Source organism: Pan paniscus, chromosome X, assembly GCF_029289425.2.
Source record: "Pan paniscus chromosome X, NHGRI_mPanPan1-v2.0_pri, whole genome shotgun sequence".
NCBI classification, from domain to species: domain Eukaryota; kingdom Metazoa; phylum Chordata; class Mammalia; order Primates; family Hominidae; genus Pan; species Pan paniscus.
Window position 1 is genome coordinate 77594550 of NC_073272.2, and position 25686 is coordinate 77620235.

Consider the following 25686-nt stretch of genomic DNA (forward strand, 5'->3'; position numbering starts at 1 on the left):
AATAAATAAATAATAAAATATTTTGTGTACTTCGTCTTTCTGAAGTGAAACATTTTCTAGTGAAACATTTTGAAGTGAAACATTCAAACATTTTGAAGTGAAACATTTTCATATTAATTTTTAAACAAATTAATATTCCTAAAGCTGTCTTTTGGGTAAATGCTAAAGATTGTATTTTTATTTTAGTTAAGACCTGAACTTTTTCTTCCTTAGCATTTTCAATGTGTTTGTTTTAATTTATAGGGCAAAACATCAGAGGCTCTTGCAAAGTTAATTTCACTACAAGCTACAGAAGCAACTATTGTAACTCTTGATTCTGATAATATCCTCCTCAGGTATTTATCTTCACTCTTCCCTCTTCTCTTTTTTTAACTTCTTAAGAAAAATTTCAAATATATACAGAAGTAGAAAAAGGACTATCATGAATTCACATAATCTGTCTCCCAGATATAAAAATTATCCACATTTTGCCATACTTCATCTATCCATTTTGTCTGTCTTTCTTGTTGCAGTAGTATTAAACCAAATTTCAGTCATATTGTTTTACGGCTACATATTCTGTGTTATCTCTAAAAAAGGATATATTCTGATATAACTATACTACCGTATTGTACCTAACAAAATGAACATTAATTCCTTAATGTCACCTAAGACCCAATTCATATTCACATTTCTCCTGTTGTCTCCAAAATGTTTTAAGTCTCTTTGCCTGAAATAGAATTCAAACAAGATCCATGCATCATAGCATTTGACTATCATATGGCTTATGTTCTTTTAATCTAAAACAGCGCCTCCCTTCCTTCTCCTCATTGTCCTTCCTTCCCTCCTCCCCACAAAACAATTGACTTGAAGAAATAGCCATCAGTTGTTCTGTAGAATATCCCACAATGTGAATTTATCCTTTGTTTCCTTTTGGTTTCATTTAACTTGTTCTATAACTCCTATGTTACTTGTAAATTGGAAGATAAAGCTAAAGACTTGATTATATTTCATTCTTTTGTATTTCTCATTTTTATACTAATAAAATTGTTTAGGCAAAGTTACATAATAAAGAAATTTTTAGTTAAATGAAACCCATTACATTATTTTTTAAAACTTTCATTTTTAATTTAATGACTGTTCAAAAAAATAGAGTGCCTACTTTGTGCTAGCTACTGTGCTGTTCACTAACAGTAAGCAAGACTGACATACTAGTTCCTAGTTTAAATGTTGGTTCTAGCTTCCATTGGCAGTAATTATGGAGCCACAAGCTTGACGTGAACTAAAGAGCTTACATGGAGAGGTCAGGGTAGGAAGCATATTATCATGGTGCTTTTTATGTTAACTTATATCCAGTGAAGAACAAGTGGATGTGGAACTTGTACAACGTGGAGATATCATTAAAGTAGTTCCAGGAGGCAAATTTCCAGTGGATGGTCGTGTTATTGAAGGACATTCTATGGTAGATGAGTCCCTCATCACAGGTATGTTCTTTCAAAGGATCATGACCAAAATGTTAAGAAAAATAGACATGAAAGATGAAGCACTTTTTGTAGAAGCTATGAATAACTAAATTATGAACAGAGAGAATAAGTTCTTTTAAGACTGTATTAAATCAATTTCCTCAGATTTACTTTGTGGCTTTAGTTATGCTATTAGTCCATTTTCACATTGCTATAAAGAAATAACCTGAAACTGGGTAATTTATAAAGCCAAGAGATTTAATTGACTCACAGTTCCGCATGTCTGGGGAGGCCTCAGGAAACTTGTAATCATGGTGGAGGAGAAGGGGAAGCAAGGACCTTCTTCACAAGGCAGCAGGAGAGAGAAGTGCTAGCAGGGGAAATACCAGATGCTTATAAAACCATAAGGTCTCATGAGAACTCACTCACTATCATGACAACAGCATAGGGGAAACCGCCCCCATGATTCAATCACCTCCCCTCCTCGACATGTGGGGATTACAATTTGAGATGAGATTTGGGTGGGGACACAGAGCCAAACCATATCATCCCACCCTTGACCCCTCCCAAATGTCATGTCTTTTCACATTTCAAAATCAATCATGCCTTCCCAACAGTCCCCCAAAGTCTTATTTCAGCATTAACTCAGAAGTCCACAATCTAAAGTCTCATCTGAGACAAGACAAGTCCCTTCCACCTATGAGGCTGTAAAATCAAAAACGAGTTCCTTCCAAGATACAGTGGGGGTACAGGCATTGGATAAATGCTCCCATTCCAAATGGGAGAAATTGGCCAAAACAAAGGGACTACAGGCCCCATGCAAGTCCAAAATCCGTTGGGGCAGTCATTAAATCTTAAAGCTCCAAAATGATTTCCTTTGACTTCATGTCTCACATCCAGGTCATGCTGATGCAAGAAGTGGGCTCCCAAGGTCTTGGGCAGATCCACCCCTGTGGCTTTGCAGGGTACAGCCCCTGCCACTGGCGGCTTTCACTGGCTGGTGTTGAGTGTCTGTGGCTTTTCTAGGTATACAGTACAAGCTGTTGGTGGATCTCTACCATTCTGTGGTCTGGAGGATAGTGGCCCTCTTCTCACAGCTCCACTAGGCAGTGCCCCATTGGGGACTCTGTGTGGGGGCTCTAAACTTATATTTCCCTTCTGCACTGCCCTAGCAGAGGTTTTCCATGATGGCTTCTCCCCTGCAGCAGACTTCTGCCTGGGCATCCAGGCATTTCCATACATCCTCTGAAATCTAGGCAGAGGTTCCCAAACCTCCGTTCTTGACTTCTGTGCACCTGCAGGCCCAACACCACGTGGAAGCTGCCAAGGCTTGGGGCTTGCACCCTCTGAAGCAATGGCCTGAGTTGTACCTTGACCCCTTTTAGCCATGACTGGAGCTGAAGCTGCTGGGATGCAGGATACGATGCCACTGAGGCTGCAAAGAGCATCAGAGGCCCTGGTTCCCAGCCCACAGAATCATTTTTTCTCCTAGGCCTCAGGGCCTTTGATGGGAGGGGCTGCTGCCAAGATCTCTGACATGTCCTGGAGATGTTTTCCCCATTGTCTTGGCGATTAACATTTGGCTCCTCGTTACTTATGCAAATTTCTGCAGCCCGCTTGAATTTCTCCCCAGAAAATGGGTTTTTCTTTTCTATTGCATTGTCAGGCTGTGAATTTTCCAAGCCTTTATGCTCTGCTTCCTTTTTAAACATAAGTTCCAATTTCAAACCATCTCTTTGTGAACACATAAAACTGAATGCTTTCAGAATAATGCAGGTCATGTCTTGAATGCTTTGCTGCTTAAAAAATTTCTTCTGCCAGGTATCATAAATCATCTCTCTCAAGCTCACTATTCCACAGATCTCTAGGGTGGGGGGAAAATGCCATCCGTCTCTTTTCTTGTTTCTTTTTTTTTTTTTTTTTTTTTTGAGACGGAGTCTCGCTCTGTCGCCCAGGCTGGAGTGCAGTGGCACAATCTCGGCTCACTGCAAGCTCTGCCTCCCAGTTCACCCCATTCTCCTGCCTCAGCCGCTGGAGTAGCTGGGACTACAGGCACCCGCCACCACGCCCGGCTAATTTTTTGTATTTTTTAGTAGAGACGGGGTTTCACCGTGTTAGCCAGGATGGTCTCAATCTCCTGACCTCGTGATCAGCTGGCCTCGGCCTCCCAAAGTGCTGGGATTACAGGCGTGAGCCACCACGCCCGGCCACCACCCATCTCTTTTCTAAAGCATAGCATGAGGGACCTTTACTCCAGTTCCCCATAAGTTCCTCATCTCCATCTGAGACCACCTCAGCTTGGACTTCATTGTTCACATCACTGTCAGCATTTTGATCAAAACCATTCAACAAGTTTGGCTGGGCGCAGTGGCTCATGCCTGTAATCCCAGCACTTTGGGAGGCTGAGGCTGGTGGATCGCTTAAGGTCTGGAGTTTGAGACCAGCCTGACCAACATGGTGAAACCCCGTCTCTACTAAAAATATAAAATTAGCCGGGTGTGGTGGAGCATGCCTGTAATCCTAGCTACTTGGGAGGCTGAGGCAGAAGAATCACTTGAACTCAAGAAGCAGAGGTTGCAGTGAGCCGAGATTGCACCATTGCATTCCAGCCTGGGCAAGAAGTGCGAAACTCTGTTACAAAAACAAAAAACAAAAAAACCTAACACCATTCAACAGATTTCTATGAAGTTCCAAACTTTCCCACATTTTCCTGTCTTTTTCTGAGCCCTCCAAACTGTTCCAGCCTCTGCCCATTACCCAGTTCCAAAGTCGCTTCCGCATTTTCAAGTATCTTTATAGCAGTGTCCTACTCCCTGTGGTAACAACTTACTCAATTTACTACATTAGTCAGTTTTCACACTGCTCTAAAGACATACCCAACGCTGGGTAATTTATGAAGGAAGGAGATTTAATTGATTCACAGTTCTGCATGACTGGGAAGGCCTCAGGAAACTTAAAATCTTGGCAGAAGGTGAAGGGGGCAAGGACCTTCTTCATAAGGCAACAGTAGAGAGAAGTGCCAGCAGGGGAAATGCCAGACACTTATAAAACCATCAGATCTCGTGAAAACTCACTCATCACAAGAACAGCATAGGGGAAATGCCCCCACATGACTCAATCACCTCCCTCCCTTGGCATGTGGGGATTATAGGTCCCTCCCTCAACATGTGGGGATTACAATTAAAGATGAAACTTGGGTGGGGACACAGAGCCAAACCGTATCAACTATTGAAGACTTTTATCACTGGAGATTATTAGCTGCTAGAATGCATAACCAAAGGAAGTTGTCTCAGTTTCCTGTAGACTTGATGGACTTTGGCAAATTTTCCTGGGCAAATACCTATTCTGCCCTTCCTGCTGTAAAGACTGGTCTAATCTGAGCTATGACGCGAGTCCAGGTTTTCCACATCAGGGTCTACTCTAAGGGAATAGGCCTGGCATAGTTTTAGAAATTTTAGGTAACTAAGGCCAATCTGAAGCAGAATCAAAATGATACCTTTCCAATCTCAACTCTCTGATAGTCCTAGAAGAAGCTCAGTTTATGAACCATGTGGAAATAATTTAGGACTGTGTGTTTCTTTCTTTCTTTTTTGTTTTTTTTTGTTGTTGTTGTTGTTGAGACAAGGTCTTACCCTGTCACCCAAGCTGGAGTGCAATGGCACAATCTTGACTCATGGCAGCCTCTGCCTCCCAGGCTCAAACAATCCTCCCAGTTCAGCCTCCCACGTACCTGGGACTACAGGCGCATGCCACCATGCCTGGCTAACTTTTGTATTTTTTTGTAGAGATCAAGTTTTGCCATGTTGCCCAGTCTCGAACTCCTGAGCTCAAGCCATCTGTCTGCCTCAGCCTCCCAAAGTGCTAGGATTACAGGCATGAGCCGCTGTGCCCAACAAGACTGTGTGTTTCTCAATAGGGGTGCTATTGCCAGTTTGGATGGGGCAATTCTTAGTTCTCGGGGACTCTCTTACATACTGTAGTACAATTCAGTGCCCCTGACCCTGGCACTGGCACACTAAATCGAAGTAGTAGCACCCCCTTCCCCATCCCGTGCAGTCATTATTACAAACGAAAACTCCCTCCCACATTTCTAAATGTTCCTTGAGAACAGGTTAAGAACCAATGTTCTAGGACTAGGGTGAAACTCTAAAAGTATCTGCCAACAAGAGCTACCATACAGGTTCTTCCAGTTCAAGGTTTATATTCCTGGCATTGGCCTAGAACTGATATAAGGAAAAAGGGAAAGCAACTTTCACCTAGGCATTTGTTCAGATTCTATTTTATATCTAGATATTTTTGACAAGTAACAAATAATGATATGTTTCATGATAGTGATCATTTATGCTCCTTAAATCTATCTTTACTCTCCATACAGGGGAGGCAATGCCTGTGGCTAAGAAACCTGGCAGCACAGTGATTGCTGGTTCCATTAACCAGAACGGGTCACTGCTTATCTGCGCAACACATGTTGGAGCAGACACAACCCTTTCTCAAATTGTCAAACTTGTGGAAGAGGCACAAACATCAAAGGTAACTTAACTCCCTAGGAGAAACACAAACTATTTTCTTTAAAGCCTTCTCAGTATAAATCTTCACCTAGTTTTTACGTTTTCCAATAAAAATTTTAGTTGCATTAATATGGAGTTTGTTTGTTTTTGTTTTGAGATAGGGTCTCACTCTGTTGCCCAGGCTGGAGTGCAGTGGCACCATCATGGCTCACTGCACCCTTGACCTCCTAAGTTCAAGCGATCCTTCTGCCTCAGCCTCCCGAGTAGCTGGGACTGTGTGTGGGCACATGCCACCACACCCAGCTAATCAAAAAAAATTTTTTTTATAGAAACAGGGTCTCCCTAAGTTGCCCAGGATGGTCTCGAACTCCTGGACTCAAGCTATCATCCTGCCTTAGTCTCTCAAAGTGTTGGGATTACAGGTGTGAGCCACCACACCTGGCCATTAACATGAAGTTTGTTAAAATATTTCTATTTGTGCTAACTACTAAATATACTCTGCATTCAGTATCAGAAAAGACTTTGATATGCTTCTTCTTATTATTATTGTTGTTATTTTTAATTCTAGGCTCCTATCCAGCAGTTTGCAGACAAACTCAGTGGCTATTTTGTTCCTTTTATTGTTTTTGTTTCCATTGCCACCCTCTTGGTATGGATTGTAATTGGATTTCTGAATTTTGAAATTGTGGAAACCTACTTTCCTGTAAGTGACTTGTAATAACTCTTTACTATATGCAGAACAATTTGTGAGTCTTTTGCATTAGTAATTCATTGGAAATAACTTTAATAATTACCAGGATCTTTAAAGGTTTGGAGTGGGAGAGTGATAAGAATAATATTTGCATTTTTATAAATATAAAAAATTTCCTTTTGGAAAAAAAATTTTATTATGACTGGTGATTTTCCAAAAGCAAATACCAAACTTTTACATGTTATGCTTAGTCTCATTTCTGACATGGTTTTGCTTTCACAGAGGACTATAGATATATTGAGGAAAACCTCAGGATTTCAGCTCTGTCATTTACTGTCAATATGATCTTAGACTACTTAATTGCTCTCTGAGCTTCAGTTTCCTCAACTATAAAGTGAGGTTTTAATAATACCCATTTTGTGTAACTTAAGGTTGTTGTGAAGGTTAAATAATATATTAGAAATAATTTGTAACTTATTAAATGCTTTACAAATATAAGATATTGTTAGTGTCTACTCATCTAGTTCTCTGATGCTGTCTATGGTGTTGTAAAGTGGTAAAGCAGAACTGGACTGTGCCTCAAATTAGATATATAAACTTTAAGTCATGTAAGTTTTACTATCCTCAGTTCTCTTATCTGTAAAATAGGGAAAATAGTACCTAAGATACAGGATTGGAATTAGTATAGGTGAAAGCATCTAACATATTGACAGATGCGGGTGACAGCCAAGGGTCCCCCTGCGAAACCCCTGAAGGTTGAAAACCTTCAAGCCTAAAACATCCTGAAGGTTGAAAAACCGGACTGCTGGTCCCAGATGAAGCCTGCCCTACTCCCCTACCCCCGACTGATTCTTTCTAAATAATGTCCACCTACGCACTGGGAGGATGGGGTGGGGCCCCGGGAAGTTCACCCCGTTTGTATAGGGAAGGAGTCTGGACTGACCTGTTCCTGGGTGGTACCTGGGGTTCAGTCAGTGAGGTGGAGAGCCTATTAACAGGACTCAATCTCATTTTGCTGAGTTGTTTTTCCTTTTTCCTTTTTGGCCAATAAATTCCTTTCCCCTCACCCTTCAAAGTGTCTGCAGACCTAATCTTTTCCTGGTCGTGTGACAAGAATCTGTTCTTTTTCTATAACAACATGTATACATATGTGAAGTTTATGGAAGCATAAGCCTAGAAATCTATGAAAGCCCCTTCCAGCTGTGTTTCTATATAGATCTATAATTCTTGGATGAATATTTAAGTATTTGAGAACTTAACCTAACACTGTAAAACTGTTACTGATAAGAGCTGCAGTGAGCCATGATTGCACTAATGTACTCCAGCCTGGGCAACAGAGCGAGACTCCTACTCAAAGTAAATAAAGTCTTACTTTGTTGTATTTATTTATTTTATTTTTTATTCAGGAGGTACATGTGCATGTTTATTTATTTATTTATTTATTTTTTGCGACAGAGTCTTGCTCTGTTGCCCAGGCTGGAGTGCAGTGGCACGATCTCGGCTCACTGCAACTTCCACCTCCCAGGTTCAAGTGATTCTCATGCCTCAGCCTCCTGAGTAGCGGGGATTACAGGCTTATGTCACCATGCCCGGCTAATTTTTGTATTTTTAGTAGAGATGGGGTTTCGCCATGTTGGTCAGGCTGGTCTCAAATTCCTGACCTCAGGTGATCCACCTGCCTTGGCCTCCGAAAGTGCTGGGATAACAGGCATGAGCCACTGTGCCCGGCCCATGGATATATTGTTTATTACATGGGTATATTGTGTGATGCTGGGGTTTAGGCTTATGGTGACCCCATCTCCCAAACAGTGAACATAGTACTCAATAAGTAGTTTTTCATCCCTTGCCCCCCTCCCTTCTTCTCACCTTTTGGAGGCCCCACTGCTCATTGATTTCATCTTTATGTCCATGTGTAGCCATTGTTTAGCTCCTGCTTATAAGTGAGAACATGTAGTATTTGATTTTCTGTCCCTACGTTAACTCACTTAGGATAATGGCCTCCAGCTTCACCTATGCTACTCAAAGGACACGATTTCTTTCTTTTTTATGGCTGCATAGTATTCCATGGTGTATACGTACTACATTTCCTTTATCCAGTCCACCATTGATGGGCACCTGGGTGATTCCATGTCTTTGCTATTGTGAAGAGTGCTGTGATAAACACACACATGCAGTTGTCTTTTGATAAAACAATTTAAAATAAATATAAGAAAATCCTTTGGGTAGATATCCAGTAGTGGGATTGCTGGGTTAAATGGTAGTTATATTTTAAGTTCTTGGAGAAATCTCCAGACTGTTTTCCGTAGAGGTTGAACTGATTTACATTCCCACCAACAGTATATAAGTGTTCCCTTTTCTCTGCATCATTGCCAACATCTGTTATTTTTTGATTTTTTAATTATAGCCATTCTGACTGGTGTGAAGGGGTATTTCATTGTGGTTTTAAGTTGCATTTCCCTGATGATTAGTGATGTTGAGTATTTTTTCATGTGTTTTTTTATCACTTGTATGTCTTCTTTTGAGAGGTGTCTATTTATGCCCTTTGCCCACTTTTAAATAGGGTTGTTTTATCCTTGTTGATTTAAGTTTCATATAGAGTCTAGATATTAGTCCTTTGCTGGATGCATACTTTGCAAATATTTTCTCCCATTCTGTAGGTTCTGTTTATTCTGTTGATTGTTTCTTTTGTTGTGCAGAAGCTCTTTCATTTAATTAAATCTCCTTTATTAATTTTTGGTTTTGTTGCAATTGTTTTTGAGGTCTTAGTCATAAATTCTTTCCCTAGGATAATGTCTAGAAGAGTTTTTCCCAGGTTTTCTTGGGGTTTTTATAGTTTGAGGTTTTACATCTAAGTCTTCAATCTATCCTGAGTTAATTTTTTTATATGGTGAGAGATATGAGTCCAGTTTCATTCTTCTGCATATGGCTAGCTAGTTTTCCCAGCACCATATATTGAATAGGGTGTCCTTTCCCCATTGTTTGTTTTTGTCAACTTTGTTGAAGACCAGTTGGTTGTAGGTGTGGGCTTTATTTCTGGGTTCTCTATTTTGTTCAATTGATCTACGTGTCTATTTTTGTATCAATACCACGCTGTTTTGATTACTATAGTCTTTTAGTATAATTTGAAGTCGGGTAATGTGATGCCTCTAGTTTTATTCTTTTTGCTTAGGATTGCTTCGGCTATTTAGGTTCTTTTTCCATATGAAATTTAGGATTGCTTTTTAAATTCTGTGACAGAGAACATTAGTAGTTTTATAGGAATTGTGTTGAATCTATAGATTGCTTTGGACAGTATGGTAGATAGGATTAGGGTTAGACATGGAGAGAAGATCATCTCCTGCCACACCCTTCCCCCACACCTACAGTGCTGCGGATGCAGCAGTGCTATTTCCCACCAGGGGCCAGCTAGCGCACACTTGGACAAAGCATATTTCATGCTTTTCATGGTGGCTCCACCCCTACTGCAAGTGAGTCACGTGCCGCTTGGGTTTTTTCCAAGGGCGAGGCTCAACTCCCTCTCCCGACAGAGTGGCACTGTCCCGGCAAGGAGGGACAGACAAATCACTGAGTTGCCTGCTTTGGTCTGGGGGAAAAGACTAACCCAAACCCATTTTAGTGGTAGCTATCAGAGGGGCATACTCATGGGAACCAAAGGACAAAGTCCTTATGAAATGAAGGTCAGGAGCCCTATAACAAGGGCACAAAAGAGAAGCTGATCATGTTCTTGCCGGCACAGGATCAGGAGTGCGAGTGCACCCTAATATAATCTCTTCCCACCACCCCTGCATCAGGGCAGGTGCTTCTACCTGGCACCAACGTACCTGCTGTCTCTTACTCTTGAGTGCCATCTACTGGTGTGTATCCTGAACTGCATCATAAAATTTAAAATCTGCTAACAGAAGGGCTTAGTTCTAGCCCTTAAGATAAGTCCACAGGGACCTCTGCACCCTAAACCCTATAGGAGATTGTTAGCTCTAATGGCTAATACCTCACTACAAAAAGCAGCATCTGAGAAAGCTATGGCATAGAAGCTATCCACTACCAAGTAATCTGTACAGCACCTTGGCCCCCTGAAAGCACCAAAAACAAAGCTAAATGATCACACACAACATGCACCACAGTAAAGCACCCAAGGGAAAAAAAAGAAGGAAAGAAAAAGTCCCATGGAAATGATAGCAAATTCAAAAATAGGAAGCAAAAGTTCCCTTGGATGAGAAAGAATCAGTGCAAGAACTCTAGCAGTACAAAAAGTGTTTTCACACCGCCAAAGGATTGTAATAGCTCTCTAGCAACGGATCCTAAGCAGACAGATAAGTAATTTAAAATATGGATTGCAAGGAAACCTCAATGAGATCCAAATGAAAGTTGAAATCCAATGTAAAGAAACCAGAAAAACGATTCAGGATATGCAAGACGAGGTAGCCATATTAAGAAAAAAAACAAATGGAACTGCTGGAACTGAAAAATTCAGTAAAGAAATTTCAAATCCAGAGAACTCCTGCAAGACACTATACAAGATGACCATCCTCAGGGCACACAGGCATTAGAATATCCAAAGTCAATGCAAAAGAAAAATATCTTAAAGGCAGCTACAGAAAAGGGCCAAATTACCTACAGAGCAAAACCCATCAGGCTAACAGCAGACTTCTCAGTGGAAATGTTACAAGCTGGAAGTGATTGGGAGCCTATTTTTAGTTTCCCTAAAGAAAAAAAAAAAACTGACAACCAGGAATTTCATATCCTGCCAAATTAAGCTTCATACATGAAGTAGAAACAAAGTCTTCCCCAGACAAGCAAACAGTAAGGAAATTCATCACCACCAGACCAGAGCTATAAGAAATGTTCAGAGAAGTTCTGAACATGGAAACAAAAGAATGATACTTGCTACCACAAAAACATATATAAATACAAAGCTCACAGACCCTATAAAGCAATTACACAATTGAGACTACAAAGAAACTAGCAAACACTACCGTAAGGAACAAAAACTCATATATCAATATTAAACTTGAATGTAAATGGCCTAAATACTCCACTTAAAAGACATAGAGTGGCAAATTGGAATAAAAAAACAAGATCCATCCTTTTGCTGTCATCAAGAGACCCATCTCAAAGGTAATAACTCATAGGCTGAAGGTGAAGGGATGGAGAAAGATCTATCATGCAAATGGAAAACAAAGAGCAGGGGTTGCTATTCTTGTATTAGATAAAACAGAGTTTAAATCAACAATACTTTTAAAAAAAGGCAAAGAAGGGCACTACAAAATGATAAAGATCTCAATTCAACAAGAAGATTTAACTATCTTAAATACATATGCACCCAACATTGGAGCATCCAGATTTATAAAACAAATACTGCTAGACCTACAAAAAGAGGTAGACTGCCATACAATAATAGTGGAGGACTTCAGTACCCCACTGACAGCACTAGAGAGATCATCAAGGACAAAAATTAGCAAAGAAACTCTGCACTTAAATTGGATTCTCAACCAAATGGCCCTAATAGATATCTACGGAATACTCCACTCAATAACCACAGAGTATATATTCTTCTCATATGAACATGGTACATTCCCTAACATTGATCATCAGCTTGATCATAAAGCAAGTCTCAATAAATTAAAAAACAACTAGATCAGATCAAGCGTCTTCCTAGACTCCAGTGGAATAAAATTAGAAATCAATACCAAGAGGAACTCTAAAAGCCACACAAGTACAGGGAGACTAAACAACCAACTCCCGAATAACTTTTGGGTAAACAATGAAGTTAATGCATTTCGGCCGGGTGCGGTGGCTCATGCCTGTAATCCCAGCACTTTGGGAGGCCGAGGCGGGTGGATCCCCTGAGGTTGGGAGTTCAAGACCAGCCTGGCCAACATGGTGAAACCCTGTCTCTACTAAAAAATACAAAAATTAGCCAGGCATGGTGGCACGCACCTGTAATCCCAGCTACTTGCGAGGCTGAGGCAAGAGAATTGCTTGAACCCAGGAGGTGTAGGTTTCACTGAGCCTAGATCACGCCATTGAACCGCAGCCTGGGCAACAAGAACAAAACTCCGTCTCAAAAAAAAAAAAAAAAATCTCTGTTCCTGATGACATGATTCTATACCTAGAAAACCATAAAGATTTCTCCAAAAGACTCCCAGACCAGATAAACTACTTCAGTAAAGTTTCAGGGTATAAAATCAACATGCAAAAATTATTAGCATTTCTATACACCAGCAACGTCCAACTCGAGAACTAAATCAAGAACTCAATCCCATTTACAATAATCACACACAAAACATACCTAGGAATACATTTAACCAAGGAGGTGAAAGATCTCTACAGAGAGAAGCATAAAACACTGATGAAAGAAACTGAAGAAGACACAAACAAATGGAAAAACATTCCATGCCCATGGATTGGAAGCATTAATATTATTAAAACTACCATACTGTCCAAAGCAATCTATAGATTCAACACAATTCCTATAAAACTAATGTCCTCTGTCACAGAATTAAAAAAGCAATCCTAAAATTCATATGGAAAAAACCTAAATAGCCGAAGCTATCCTAAGCAAAAAGAATAAAACTAGAGGCATCACATTACCTGACTTCAAATTATACTGCAAGGCTATAGTAATCAAAAGCATGGTATTGATACAAAAATAGACATGTAGATCAATTGAACAAAATAGAGAACCCAGAAATAAAACCACACACCTACAACCAACTGATCTTCAACAAAGTTGACCAAAACAAGCAATGGGGAAAGGACACTCTATTCAATATATGATATTATTATATGGGATTACAGACATGAGCCACTGTGTCCAGCCCACTACTGTAATATTACAAAGTTTCTTTAAGTGATTCATGTCTGTTTAGTACACACTGAACAAAAGGATTGTTGGGAAGTTTTTTTGGTATTTATTTATTTATTTATTTATTTATTTATTTATTTTTGAGACAGGGTCTCGCTCTGTTGCACAGGCAGGAATGCAGTGGTGCAATCATGGCTCACTGCAGCCTCAAACTTCTGGGCTTAAGCGATTCTCTTACCTTAGCCTCCCAAGTAGCTGCAACTGCAGGCATGCACCACCATCCCTGGCTAATTTTTTTTTTTTTTTTTGAGACCGAGTTTTGCTCTTGTCACCCAGGCTGGAGTGCAATGGCATGATCTCGGCTCACTGCAACCTCTGCCTTCCAGGTTCAAGCAATTCTTGTGCCTCAGCCTCCCAAGTAGCTGGGATTACAGGCATGTGCCACCATGCCCAGCTAATTTTTGCATTTTTAATAGAGACGGGGTTTCACCATGTTGGCCAGGCAGGTCTCGGACTCCTGACCTCAGGTGATCCACCTGCCTTGGCCTCCCAAAGTGCTGGGATTACAGGCGTGAGCCACTGTGCCCGGCCATACCTGGCTAATTTTTCACAAATTTTTTTTGTAGAGATGAGGTCTTACCATGTTGCCCAGGGTGGTCTCAAACTCCTGGCCTCAAATGATCCTCCTGCCTTAGCCTCCAAAAGTACTGGGATTACAGATGTGAGCCCGTGCACAGACCAGCAAGTAGCTTGGAATGTGTTTCCTTCAGGAATTTTTCTCATGAGTTCAGGATGTCTTAGATTTCTTCTAAAACTACCAATTATATTTTTCCCACATGAGCAAACACTGAACGTCACTAAGAGCTTAATTAGCAGATATACTTGGTTCACATTGTTATGTCCAAAAGGATTTTGTTGAAATATGACTAAGGTCCCTTTGCATGCCATGTGATTCTTTTTCATTGTCTTTCAAGAGTAGTGTGAAAGGCAGAATTATGGTTTTACTCTACAGAGATTGAGAATTCTGTTTATTCAGTATCAAATTTTTTGAAAATTATGTCTCACATTTGCAGCTATTTCTGAAAATTTCTAATAAAAACATTCATTCTCAATATGGAGCACTTATATTCAGTCCATAGTTTGTAATTCTGGAATCTCAGTATGTCCCAATTTCTTATATTCATAAAAGAAAGAAAGTGTTTTCTTACCTGTAACTAAAAAATATATGTAGGTAGCTAGGTAGGATATGTCACTTTTTAAATTGTGGTTTTATTTAAATAGTGTTAAGTTTTGTTTCTTTTGTTTTGTACAGCTCTAAATCAATAACCAAAATTTATGCCTTTCTTCTAAAGGGCTACAATAGAAGTATCTCCCGAACAGAAATGATAATACGATTTGCTTTCCAAGCCTCTATCACAGTTCTGTGTATTGCATGTCCCTGTTCACTGGGACTGGCCACTCCAACTGCTGTGATGGTGGGTACAGGAGTAGGTGCTCAAAATGGCATACTAATAAAAGGTGGAGAGCCATTGGAGATGGCTCATAAGGTAAGACAGTCCCCAGAACTAAAACCTGTACCACCAAACTATCAATAGCATCCCTCACATGTGAGAAACACATACTCCTAAATTATTTCTCTGTGGTCCATGAGCTGAGCTGCTTCTAGGACTATCCAGAGATTTGAGGTAGGAAAGGTGTTATTTTGGTTCTGCTTCAGATTGGCCTTAGTTACCTAAGATTCCTAAAACTACTCCAGGCCTATTTATTAGAGCAGACCCTAATGTGGAAAACCTGGACTCCTATCCTAGCTCAGACTAGACTAGTCTTTGTGGCAGAAAGACAGAATAGGTGTTTGCCCAGGAAAATTTGCCAAACTCCAGCAGCCTTCTAACCTATTTGTGTGTGACTTGTTTTCTTCACTGGGACCTTCAATTACAGTGCCATTTCTTTGCCTTTGCTGCCACCAGCCGACAGTTTGCAGCTATGACTTTAGGAATATAATCCTATCTCTGATCTCATATTAGGATTTCCATAATCATCTCAAAGCTACTTGACTTCAACTAAAACCATGTTTCTACTAGTATGTTCTTATTATGAGGATGTAAGCTATATACAGAGGTATGTAGTAAACATAGAACATATCTTAGAACAAATCTGGAAACTCACCTCGCCAGAGAATACAGGCTAGTAATTTTTATAGACATTTTAAACTTTGATATAATTTCAAACTTAAAAGTTGCAAGACTAGCCTGGCACAGTGGCTCACGCCTGTAATCCCAGCACTTTGGGAGGCTGAGGCAGGCGGACCACGAGGTCAGGAGTTTGAGACCAGCCTGACCAACATGGTGAAACCCCGTCTCTACTAAAAATACAAAAATTAGCTGGGCGAGTTGGCACACCTGTAATCCCAACTACTCAGGAGACTGAGGCAGGAGAATTGCTTGAACCCGGAGGGCAGGGGTTGCAGTGAGCTGGGATCGCGCCACTGTACTCCAGCTTGGGCGACTGAGCAAGACTCCATCTCAAAAAAAAAAAAAATGTTGCAAGACTAGTACAAAGAACTCCTATATGCCCTTTACTGCAGTCGTTGGGCTCTTTTCCTAAGAATAAGGACATTCTCTTATGTAAACCATAGTACAACTATCAAAATCAATAAATTAATATTGATATGTTGTTATCTGATCTGTAGTCCATGTTCCAGTTTCCTCAGTTGTCTCAATAATGTGCTTTATAGCTATTTTTCCCCTGTCCAGAATCATACTTTGTTGGTTTATTTTTCTTTTCTTTCTTTCTTTCTTTTTTTTTTTTTTTTGAGATGAGGTCTCGCTCTATGGCCCAGGCTGGAGTGCCGTGGTGCGATCTCGGCTCACTGCAACCTCCACCCACCAAGTTCCAGCGATTCTCCTGCCTCAGCCTCCCGAGTAGCTGGGATTACAGGCATGCACCACCATGCCCAGCTAACTTTTTATTATTAGTAGAGACGGGGTTTCACCATGTTGGCCAGGCTGGTCTCGATCTCCTGACCTCAGGTGATCCACACACCTCAGTCTCCGAAAGTGCTGGGATTATAGGCTTGAGCCACCGCACCTGGCCATTTACCTTTATTCTTATAATCATTTCCCTACTGCTTAGATTTCCTCATCAGATCTATAATTCATTATATTGAAAGCCTTTCTTTTTTACCTTGAGGCACTAGAGGCGTCTCTTAATTACCTATTAACAGTCAACCCTTAAAAATTAGCTCTAGTTGTTTAACATATATTCACAGTTATTTAGCATGAACAAACAGTTCAGCATTGGCAGAGGAGAGCTGTTGTGTATAACTAAGAGTATTTCTTCTTTTATTTTCCTGAAGACCATCAGTTTTTTAAGTCAAATTAAGTCAAAGGTCAGTTTACTAAGAAACTAAATAGTCATCTCTTTGTCAAAACAGACCTTTTTCTTATTTCTGGAAAGGTGATGTGGAGGATCATCAAGTCATTGTATCTTAATTTTTTTACAGGTAAAGGTAGTGGTATTTGATAAGACTGGAACCATTACTCATGGAACCCCAGTGGTGAATCAAGTAAAGGTTCTAACTGAAAGTAACAGAATATCACACCATAAAATCTTGGCCATTGTGGGAACTGCTGAAAGTAACAGTGAACACCCTCTAGGAACAGCCATAACCAAATATTGCAAACAGGTACATTTTTTTCCTCTTGTTTATTAGTGTAGTCATCTCCTGTAGGAATTCCCCGGATCAAATCCAGACTGGTGTTTGACTGTGATTTGCATATATAGTTGGTATGAGGCTAAAAAGACTTGTATTTTCTCATTTAATTGTATGTAACTTATTTCTTCATACAGACAAGTATACAGATGAAAACAAATGAACTATAATCCTATCACACAGATAACTCCTGTTGACATAAAAAATTAAAATAGAAGTTATACATATTTGTGGTAGGACAATTCAGATAGTTCAGAGAATTACATAATGAAAATTGTAAACCTCATTCCCTGCCCCCTTCCATAATTCCTCTCTCCAAAGTTTAACAACTGTTAACCTATTAACAGTCTTTTAAAATGACAGCTTTATTGAGATATAATTCATATACTATAAAGTTCACCTTTTTAAAGTGTACAATTCAATAATTTTAGTATAGTCATAAAGGTGTGCATCTGTTAACCGTTTTTAATGCATATAGCCACATATACGTATTTATCATCTTTTAAACTTTATACAGAAAGGTCATACAATGATCAATCTTTGTTACCTTGCTTTTTTATTTTATTAAGTGAATTTTCCTGTCAGGAAATGCAGATCTGCCTCATTGTTTTTAATGGCTGTATTATACTCTATAGTGTGAGTGTTTGTTTTTTTTGACTTTTACAGTATATACTCAACATCCTTATCAGTTTTTGCAAGTCTGTCTCTACATTAAATGCCTATCAATGCAATTGCTAAGTCAAAGGATGCATGCAGTTAAATTTTGATGAATGCTACCAATACCCATATGATGAATATTACCAATATACATGAGGGGTTATACCAATTTATACCTGCACCAAAAGTTATGAGTGCTCATTTCCCCACATTCTTACCAACGCTTTATTTTTATTTTCTCAATTTAATAGGTGAAAAAATATTTACTTGATGGTTTGCTTTGCATTTCCTTAATTATGAATAAGGTTGAGCATCTTTTTATATATGTATTGACCATTTGAATTTCTTTTCCTCTAACCTGTTTGTATCTATGACCTATTTTTCCACAGAGTTGTTTGTCTTTTTCTTATTCATTTGCATGAGTTCTTTATGAATTGTCTCACATTAATTTTACACTTAAAACGTGGCAGTTTCTACCATTGGTGTTGCCATTTATTTATTTGTTCTTTCTCTTTTACCTATTACCTATTACTGACCTGGCTTCCTTACACCCAAATCAAACAGCAGAGAGGATGAAGCTATAAAAAGCTAGGAAACAATGAGGGCCCCCAGAACTTTTCGGCTTGCTAAAGTTGTAGACTAGAGAGCAGATGGAGAGCCTCTGGTAACTAAAGGCCCTATACTTTGTTACCCTTTGCCCTGTACTGAGTAGAAAACCTGACTTGACTATGGAATTAAAAATTTAATTTGTAATTATCTACTGGAAAGAGCAGAGAATACTGATAAGCTTTCCATGTTTTCTATAAATTTTAGAGAGTGGGATTAAAACAAAGATTTTTTTTTATTATTGTTTTTGAGACAGAGTCTCACTCTGTCGCCCAGGCTGGAGTGCAATAGTGCAATCTCAACTCACTGCAACTTCCGTCTCCTGAGTTCAAGTGATTCTCCTACCTCAGCCTCCCTAGTAGCTGAGATTACAGGTGTGCACCACCACACCTGGCTAAATTTTTTTGCACTTTTAGTAGAGACAAGGTTTCACCATTTTGGCCAGCCTGGTCCCTCTGCCCACCTCGGCTTCCCAGCCGGCTTCTTCAGCTGGGATTACAGGCATGAGCCACTGTGCCTGGTCAAAACAAAGACTTTGAGGCTCTTCTGTAACTTTGAATGTTATGTTTGATGCTCTATTCCTTTGTCCTTATCAAAATCCACTGTCAAGTAGGCAATATGTGACAATTTTATTATAAACATTTAGAATTAACTAGGGGTTTTTATCTTGCTAATGAATGACCTTGCATTATCAGAACAGTAGAGGAAATCCTTTTGTTTCTGTTTGTTAGGAGCTGGACACTGAAACCTTGGGTACCTGCATAGATTTCCAGGTTGTGCCAGGCTGTGGTATTAGCTGTAAAGTCACCAATATTGAAGGCTTGCTACATAAGAATAACTGGAATATAGAGGACAATAATATTAAAAATGCATCCCTGGTTCAAATTGATGCCAGTAATGAACAGTCATCAACTTCGTCTTCCATGATTATTGATGCCCAGATCTCAAGTAAGCTAATTTTCTTTGTAGTACCAATTATGGGGCAGTTATGAACAGATGGCTAACTTTATAACCCTGAACTGTTATAGAAGAAACAAAAATTGGCATCATAATTTCATTTCCTCAAGTCAATACCCTATGCCTTCTGATCATTTAAATTAGTCAAGAATATTTCCCAACTGTGGTCATTGACACCACCATAGGGTGATGAGGTCTAGCCTTAGCTGATCATCCATGATCATTCTTTTGTCACTACAACTACTCCAAACCTTTTCTATCTTTCACAAGATCCTGTGACCCTCTCCTTTGTCCCTCTGCAAATTATCTTATTTTTTATATAGAAAATTATGGTTCTTGGGCATGTGTTCTTACATATTTTTGCCCAGAATCATTCCTTTTTTCAGGGAAAGCAGTATCCTTCATCTTGCCTAATGAATCCCTTCATCTAGATCCCACCCTCTCTTGATTCATCAGGGACCTCCCTCTTTCTGTTAGGTCCCCTTGCTGCTTTATTTTTCATCTCTTTCTGTTTTAGCTTCTTTTCTTAAACATATAAACATTTCTTCCATCAAAATCACTATATTCCCATCTAGATTTTGTCCTTTCCCATCTATATTCCCATATAGATTCTGTCTTTTTCTTTTATATCCAAGTTCTAGAAATGGTAATCTAGGTTTGTTGAATTCACTTACTCCACAGTCATGCCTCAGTTCATTGCAGTCTGGCTTCTCCCCCATCCATACTACTGAATCCGTTCTTTCTAAGTTAACTGATGACCATTGACCTCACTGCTCTCTCCAGTGGTCACTTTTCAGTCCTCATCCTGCAAGACCTCATTAAGATATTTGACAATGTTGACCATCCCTTCCTTCCTAAAGGATGATTCCATGACCCTGCTTTGTCTAGATTCTCCTCTCACCTCCCTGGCTGTTCCTTTTTTTTTTTTTTTTTTTTGAGAAGGAGTCTTGCTCTGTCACCCAGGCTGGAGTGCAGTGGTGCGATCTCAGCTCACTGCAACCTCCGCCTCCTAGGTTCAAGCAATTCTCCTGCCTCAGCCCCCAGGAAGCTGGGATTACAGGTGTGTGCAGCCATGCCTGGCTAATTTTTTGTATTTTTAGTAGAGATGGGGTTTCACCATGTTAGCCAGGATGGTCTCAAACTCCTGACCTCAGGTGATCCACCCACCTCAGCCTCTCAAAGTGCTGGGATTACAGGTGTGAGCCACTGCACCCCTGGCTGTTCCTTTTAATTGTCCTTTGGTTCCTCATTTCTCTTGCTTTCAAATGTCGTATGTCGTCAGAGTTTTGTTCTTTGTCTTTTTCTCATTTTATAATACATACTCTCTCTGTACAATCTTATTCATGCTCATCACTTATTCTACCACCCACAGACTTCCACTACCACTCCAAAATCCATATCTTTAGCCAAGTCCTGTTTCCTTGGCTCCATGCCGATCTATCCATCTGCCCCCAAAACATGATCTACCCACCTAAGTGTTCCAACACCTCCCTCCCGATTTGTGCCTGAGTGATTTTGCTAACATGGAAATCTAGTCGTGTCACTCTCTGACCAATACCTTTTATTACAGTGTTTTATAAGCTGTTTTTGAGCCATAGACCTTTGGAGGAATATGATGAAAGCTATGGGCCCACCCCTCAGAAAATTTTTGTTTCAAGAGATGCACATGTATCCTGAAACCCATCCACGGGTCTCTGTTAAGGATCCCAGCTTTAATGGGTCTCTCTCTCCTATGGGACAAAGTCCAGTCTCTCTGGACTTTGTTTTAGATCTGTTCTCCATGATATGTCTCCTGCCTCCCTGCATCACTCATCTTGTCTTTTTCCACTACCGCATATGTACTCCATGTTCCATCCCTACCTAACTACTTACAGTTCTTCCTTATGGTGTGTCATTTCCTTATTAGATCATTTCATTTACCATTTTCTCTATGTAATGTTCTTGTTCACAAATGGCATCTATCTCGTGAACTTACGCTTATCTTTCAAGACCCAGCTTATATCTCTCTCTTCAGTGACACCCTCATTGACTGACATATATTGACAGAGGTATTTGCTCTTCTTCCTGAATCATAACTGTACTTAATCTCTGTTACTGTACTAGGACAGTGTATGATAATTATATATTTACCTGCCTGTTTCTACTAGTCTGTGACTTCTTTATTATTTGTCTATGAACTTCTAGTATCAAGCACAGTGACAAATAGGAAATTCATTTGACAGCTTTTATTGAGCACCTACTGTGTGTCATGCACTGTTCAAGGCACTAAAGAATCGGCAGTAAACAAGATAAACCAAGTTCTTATTTCATGGAGCTTACATTCTTGGTGGAAGAACACAAGAGAGTGAGCAAATAAATAAGAAAATACAGTAATTCCAATGGAGATAGTGCTGTGGAGGAAAATTAAGTGGGGCAAGGGGCATAGGGGTGCTGGGAGTAGTGGGTTCTGTTTCATATAGGGTGATCAGGGTAGGCCTCACTGAGAAGGTAGTGTTTGAATGAAGATCTGAGGGGATGAGAGAAAAAGCTATGTGGATTTCTGTGGCAAAAACGTTCTAGGCAGGAGAAATAGTAAGTACCAAAGCCTTTAGTCAGGAGTGTGCTTGACTTGTTTGAGGAATGGCAAGGAGAACAGTGTGGCAAGCGCAGAGTAAATGGATGGGCAAGGGGTATAAGACAAGGTCAGAGAGGTGGTTTGGGACTAGATATGTAAGGACAAAACCAATATGACAGTTTTGAGTAGAGGAGGGACAAAATCTGACTTAACATTTTAAAAGTAAACCGGGCGCGGTGACTCACGCCTGTAATCCCAGCACTTTGGGAGGCTGAGGCGGGCGGATCACTTCAGGTCAGGAGTTCGAGACCAGCCTGGCCAACATGGTGAAACCCTGTGTCTACTAAAAATACAGAAATTAGTCGGGTGTGGTAGCAGGCACCTGTAATCCCAGCTACTCGGGAGGCTGAGGCAGGAGAGAATCTTGCGGGGATTGGGGGCAAGGGCAGAAGCAGGGAGATGAGTTGGTGGACATTGTCATAATCGAGGTGAAACATAATGGTAGCTTGGACCAGTATAGCAGAGGTTGTAAGAAATGATAGAATTCTAGATGTGTCTTAAAAGGAGAGTCACAGATTTTTCTCATGGGTTGGATATATATGGCGTATGAGACAAACAGGAGTCAAGAATTATGCCAAGGTTTGTGGCCTAAGCAGTTAGAAGGATGGAGTTATCATTTAAATAAGATGGGGGATCCCACAGGAGGGACGGTATTGGGAAAAAGATCAGGAGTTCAGTTTTGTACATGTTAAGTTTGAGTACCTATTAGAGATATCCCAAGTGGAGATATCATATAAATGGAAATATGAAGTAAGCAGTTGGCTACATAAGTTTGGAATTCCAGGAAACAGACTGAATCAGAGAGATGGATTTGGGAGTCCTCTGCTTATAGATCTGTGGTGTCTAGGAAAATAGCCACTAATTATATGTGACTCTTTAAATTAGTTAATTTACATTTAATTTAATTTAAAATTCATCTTTCAGTCATACTAGCCACATTTCAGTGCTCAATAGCCACATCTGTGTGTTAGTGGCTATTGTATTAAACATAGCAGATATAGAACATTTCTAATATCACAGAAAGTTCTCTTGGACTGCAGTGGTATAGATGGTATTTAAAGCCATGAGACTGGATAAGAACCCCAAGGAGTGAGAGTAGATAAAGGGAAAGAGAGAGTTAAGTACTGAATCCTGCAGCACTATAAATTAAGAAGTTAGGGAGATGAGGAGGGATGGGCCAAGAAGGCCAAGAAGTGGCCAATTAGGAGGTAACCCCTAAGAATGTGGTATCCTAGAAGCCAAATGAAGAACGTATTTCCAGGAGGGAGTGAACAGCTGTGTTAAATTCTGCTAATAGGACAAGTAAGATGAGGAATGAGAATTAACTATTAGGATTATTAAAGTAAAGGTCACTGGCTGTAATAATTCACTGGAGTATTAGAGTCAAAAGCATAAAGCTTTTGACTACCCCAATAAATGGGGTAGGTTCACAAGAACATGGGAAGATATGAATTGGAGACAGCCAATAGAGATACTTTTGGAAAGTTTTGCTATGTACAGAAGCAGATAAATGTGGTAGCTAGAGAGGTGGGTGAGATCAAGAAAGGTTTTTTTTTTTTTTTTTTTTTTTAAGATAGGACAATGTACAGCAGAGGAAAGTTGTGCAGGAGTGGGCGGGGAGACTTGTTGGGTTGGAGAGATGTTCTAGAATAGGCAAAGGAGGGGGGGTGTCTAGTGCACAAGTAGAAAGGTTGGCCTTAAATTAGGAGCAGAATCAGTTTATAATAACAGAAGGGAAGCTAGATACACAGACACAGGAGGCACAGGTAGTTGAGTGGATGTGGCAATGAGAGCTGTGGAAGTTCTTTTCTGATTGCTTCTATTTTCTTTCCAAAGTAGGAAGCAGAGTCATCATATGGTATTAGGATGGGGCAGGAGAAGTTGGAGATTTGAAGGGAGATGAGAAGGTATGAAATAGCCACCTAGAAGAAATGGAGAATGAATGACTAGGGAAATATAGTTAAGTTGCCAGATAGCACTAAGAGCCCACTTAAAGAAAATGAGATGTCAGCATGATTGTACATGTTCATCTAGCCACATTCAGCTACTGATGCACAGTAAGTATTTTTAAATTTGATTGAATTTTTATGGAAGGTCAAAGGGAAAGCCTCACCAAGAAAGTAATATTTGAACTGGCTCTTGAAGAATGTGATTGAGTTTGCTGTCTGGAGAGGAGGGATAAGGACATTTCAGATGAAGGCAGCAATGTGTGCAAAGGCCCAGAGGCATGGAAGAACAGAGTATGTTCTTAGAAAATTTGAACATCACTGTTGGAGGCTATGTTCCAGGAACAATACAATGTAGTGACTGTGCAAGGTTAGACAGGAAGAACTTGCTTCATGGGGTTTTATAAAGATTAATTGAACTTACTAAATGTTATTTCTGTGCCTACTTTCAGATGCTCTTAATGCTCAGCAGTATAAAGTCCTCATTGGTAACCGGGAGTGGATGATTAGAAATGGTCTTGTCATTAATAACGATGTAAATGATTTCATGACTGAACATGAGAGAAAAGGTCGGACTGCTGTATTAGTAGCAGTTGATGGTAAGGTTTTCCATAAGTATGCTATAACTCAATGTTTTGTTATTGTTTTATTAATTTATTTATTTTTGAGAGACCTCTGAACTATGAGGGTTATTCAAAAGCATCTTGAATGCAAAATGAAAATGTCAACAACACATGATTATTACTGATTAATTTAAAATTCTCTCGCATTTGCCTGCCTTTGTTACTTTCTTCCCTAGCCTATGTTTTAAATGAAGGCTAATCAAGGATTTTTTAAAACCTAAAAATAGCAACAGTAAAATAATAGCAAAGTAAAATAATATTCGTAATCCCATCATCCTAACACAATGTCAGGTTTTTTTTGTTTGTTTCTTTGTTTTGTTTTTGTTCTTATTTTTGTTTTTTTTGAGACGGAGTTTCGCTCTTGTTGCCCAAACTGGAGTGCAATGATGTGATTCGGCTCACTGCAACCTCCGCCTCCTGGGTTCAAGCGATTCTCCTGCCTCAGCCTCCCAAGTAGCTGGGATTACAGGTGCGCGCCACCATGCCCGGCTAATTGTTTGTATTTTTAGTGGAAATGGGGTTTCACCATGTTGGCCAGGCTGGTCTTGAACTCCTGACCTCAGGTGATCCACCCACTTCGGCCTCCCAAAGTGCTGGGATTACAGGCGTGAGCCACCATGCCCAGCCCACAACGTCAGTTTTAATTTTGTATATTCCATTCCTAGTTTTCTTGAAATGTGTGTGTGTTTGCAGAATTACAGTATTAGTACATATACCATTTTTTACTGGGTACATTTTATCGTAAGTAAATTTTACCTCAATAAAGTTAAAATCACTTGTACACATACTATTTTATTATGCTTTATTTTACTTAATGCTTTCTAATGTTGCTATATAATTTTAGTATAATACTGCATAATTTATCAATCTTACACACTATAATCATTCCCCTCTTGTTGGAAATTTAGGCTATTCCTAATATTTCACTATTGTAAATGACACTACAATAAATATCTTTGAGGTTGTATGTGCTTTATTTTGTTATTTCTTAGGGTAAATTTCTAGTTGTGAGATTAATTCCACTCTACATTTATAATGTCTGCTAAGTATGAAGGCAGTCTTTTACTATGGCCTTTTTAGGTCTGGGAAGAAGCAGAGAATGCCATTTTACTTTTGTTTTGTAAA

At 39.7% G+C, this 25686-nt stretch overlaps 1 protein-coding gene across 4 annotated transcripts in view; it reads left to right on the plus strand.

Annotated features, from left to right (window-relative positions):
- Positions 1 to 25686, plus strand: part of ATP7A (ATPase copper transporting alpha) — a 137706-nt gene that overhangs the window by 101762 nt on the left and 10258 nt on the right. For all 4 annotated transcript variants that reach the window (XM_008978125.5, XM_003824407.5, XM_063601824.1 and 1 more), the window contains 8 exons: positions 244 to 335; positions 1336 to 1463; positions 5818 to 5972; positions 6519 to 6653; positions 14799 to 14993; positions 16949 to 17131; positions 19153 to 19369; positions 24391 to 24537. In XM_008978125.5, the coding sequence (XP_008976373.1) occupies positions 244 to 335; positions 1336 to 1463; positions 5818 to 5972; positions 6519 to 6653; positions 14799 to 14993; positions 16949 to 17131; positions 19153 to 19369; positions 24391 to 24537 (1252 nt within the window). The remainder of the gene's footprint in view (positions 1 to 243; positions 336 to 1335; positions 1464 to 5817; positions 5973 to 6518; positions 6654 to 14798; positions 14994 to 16948; positions 17132 to 19152; positions 19370 to 24390; positions 24538 to 25686) is intronic.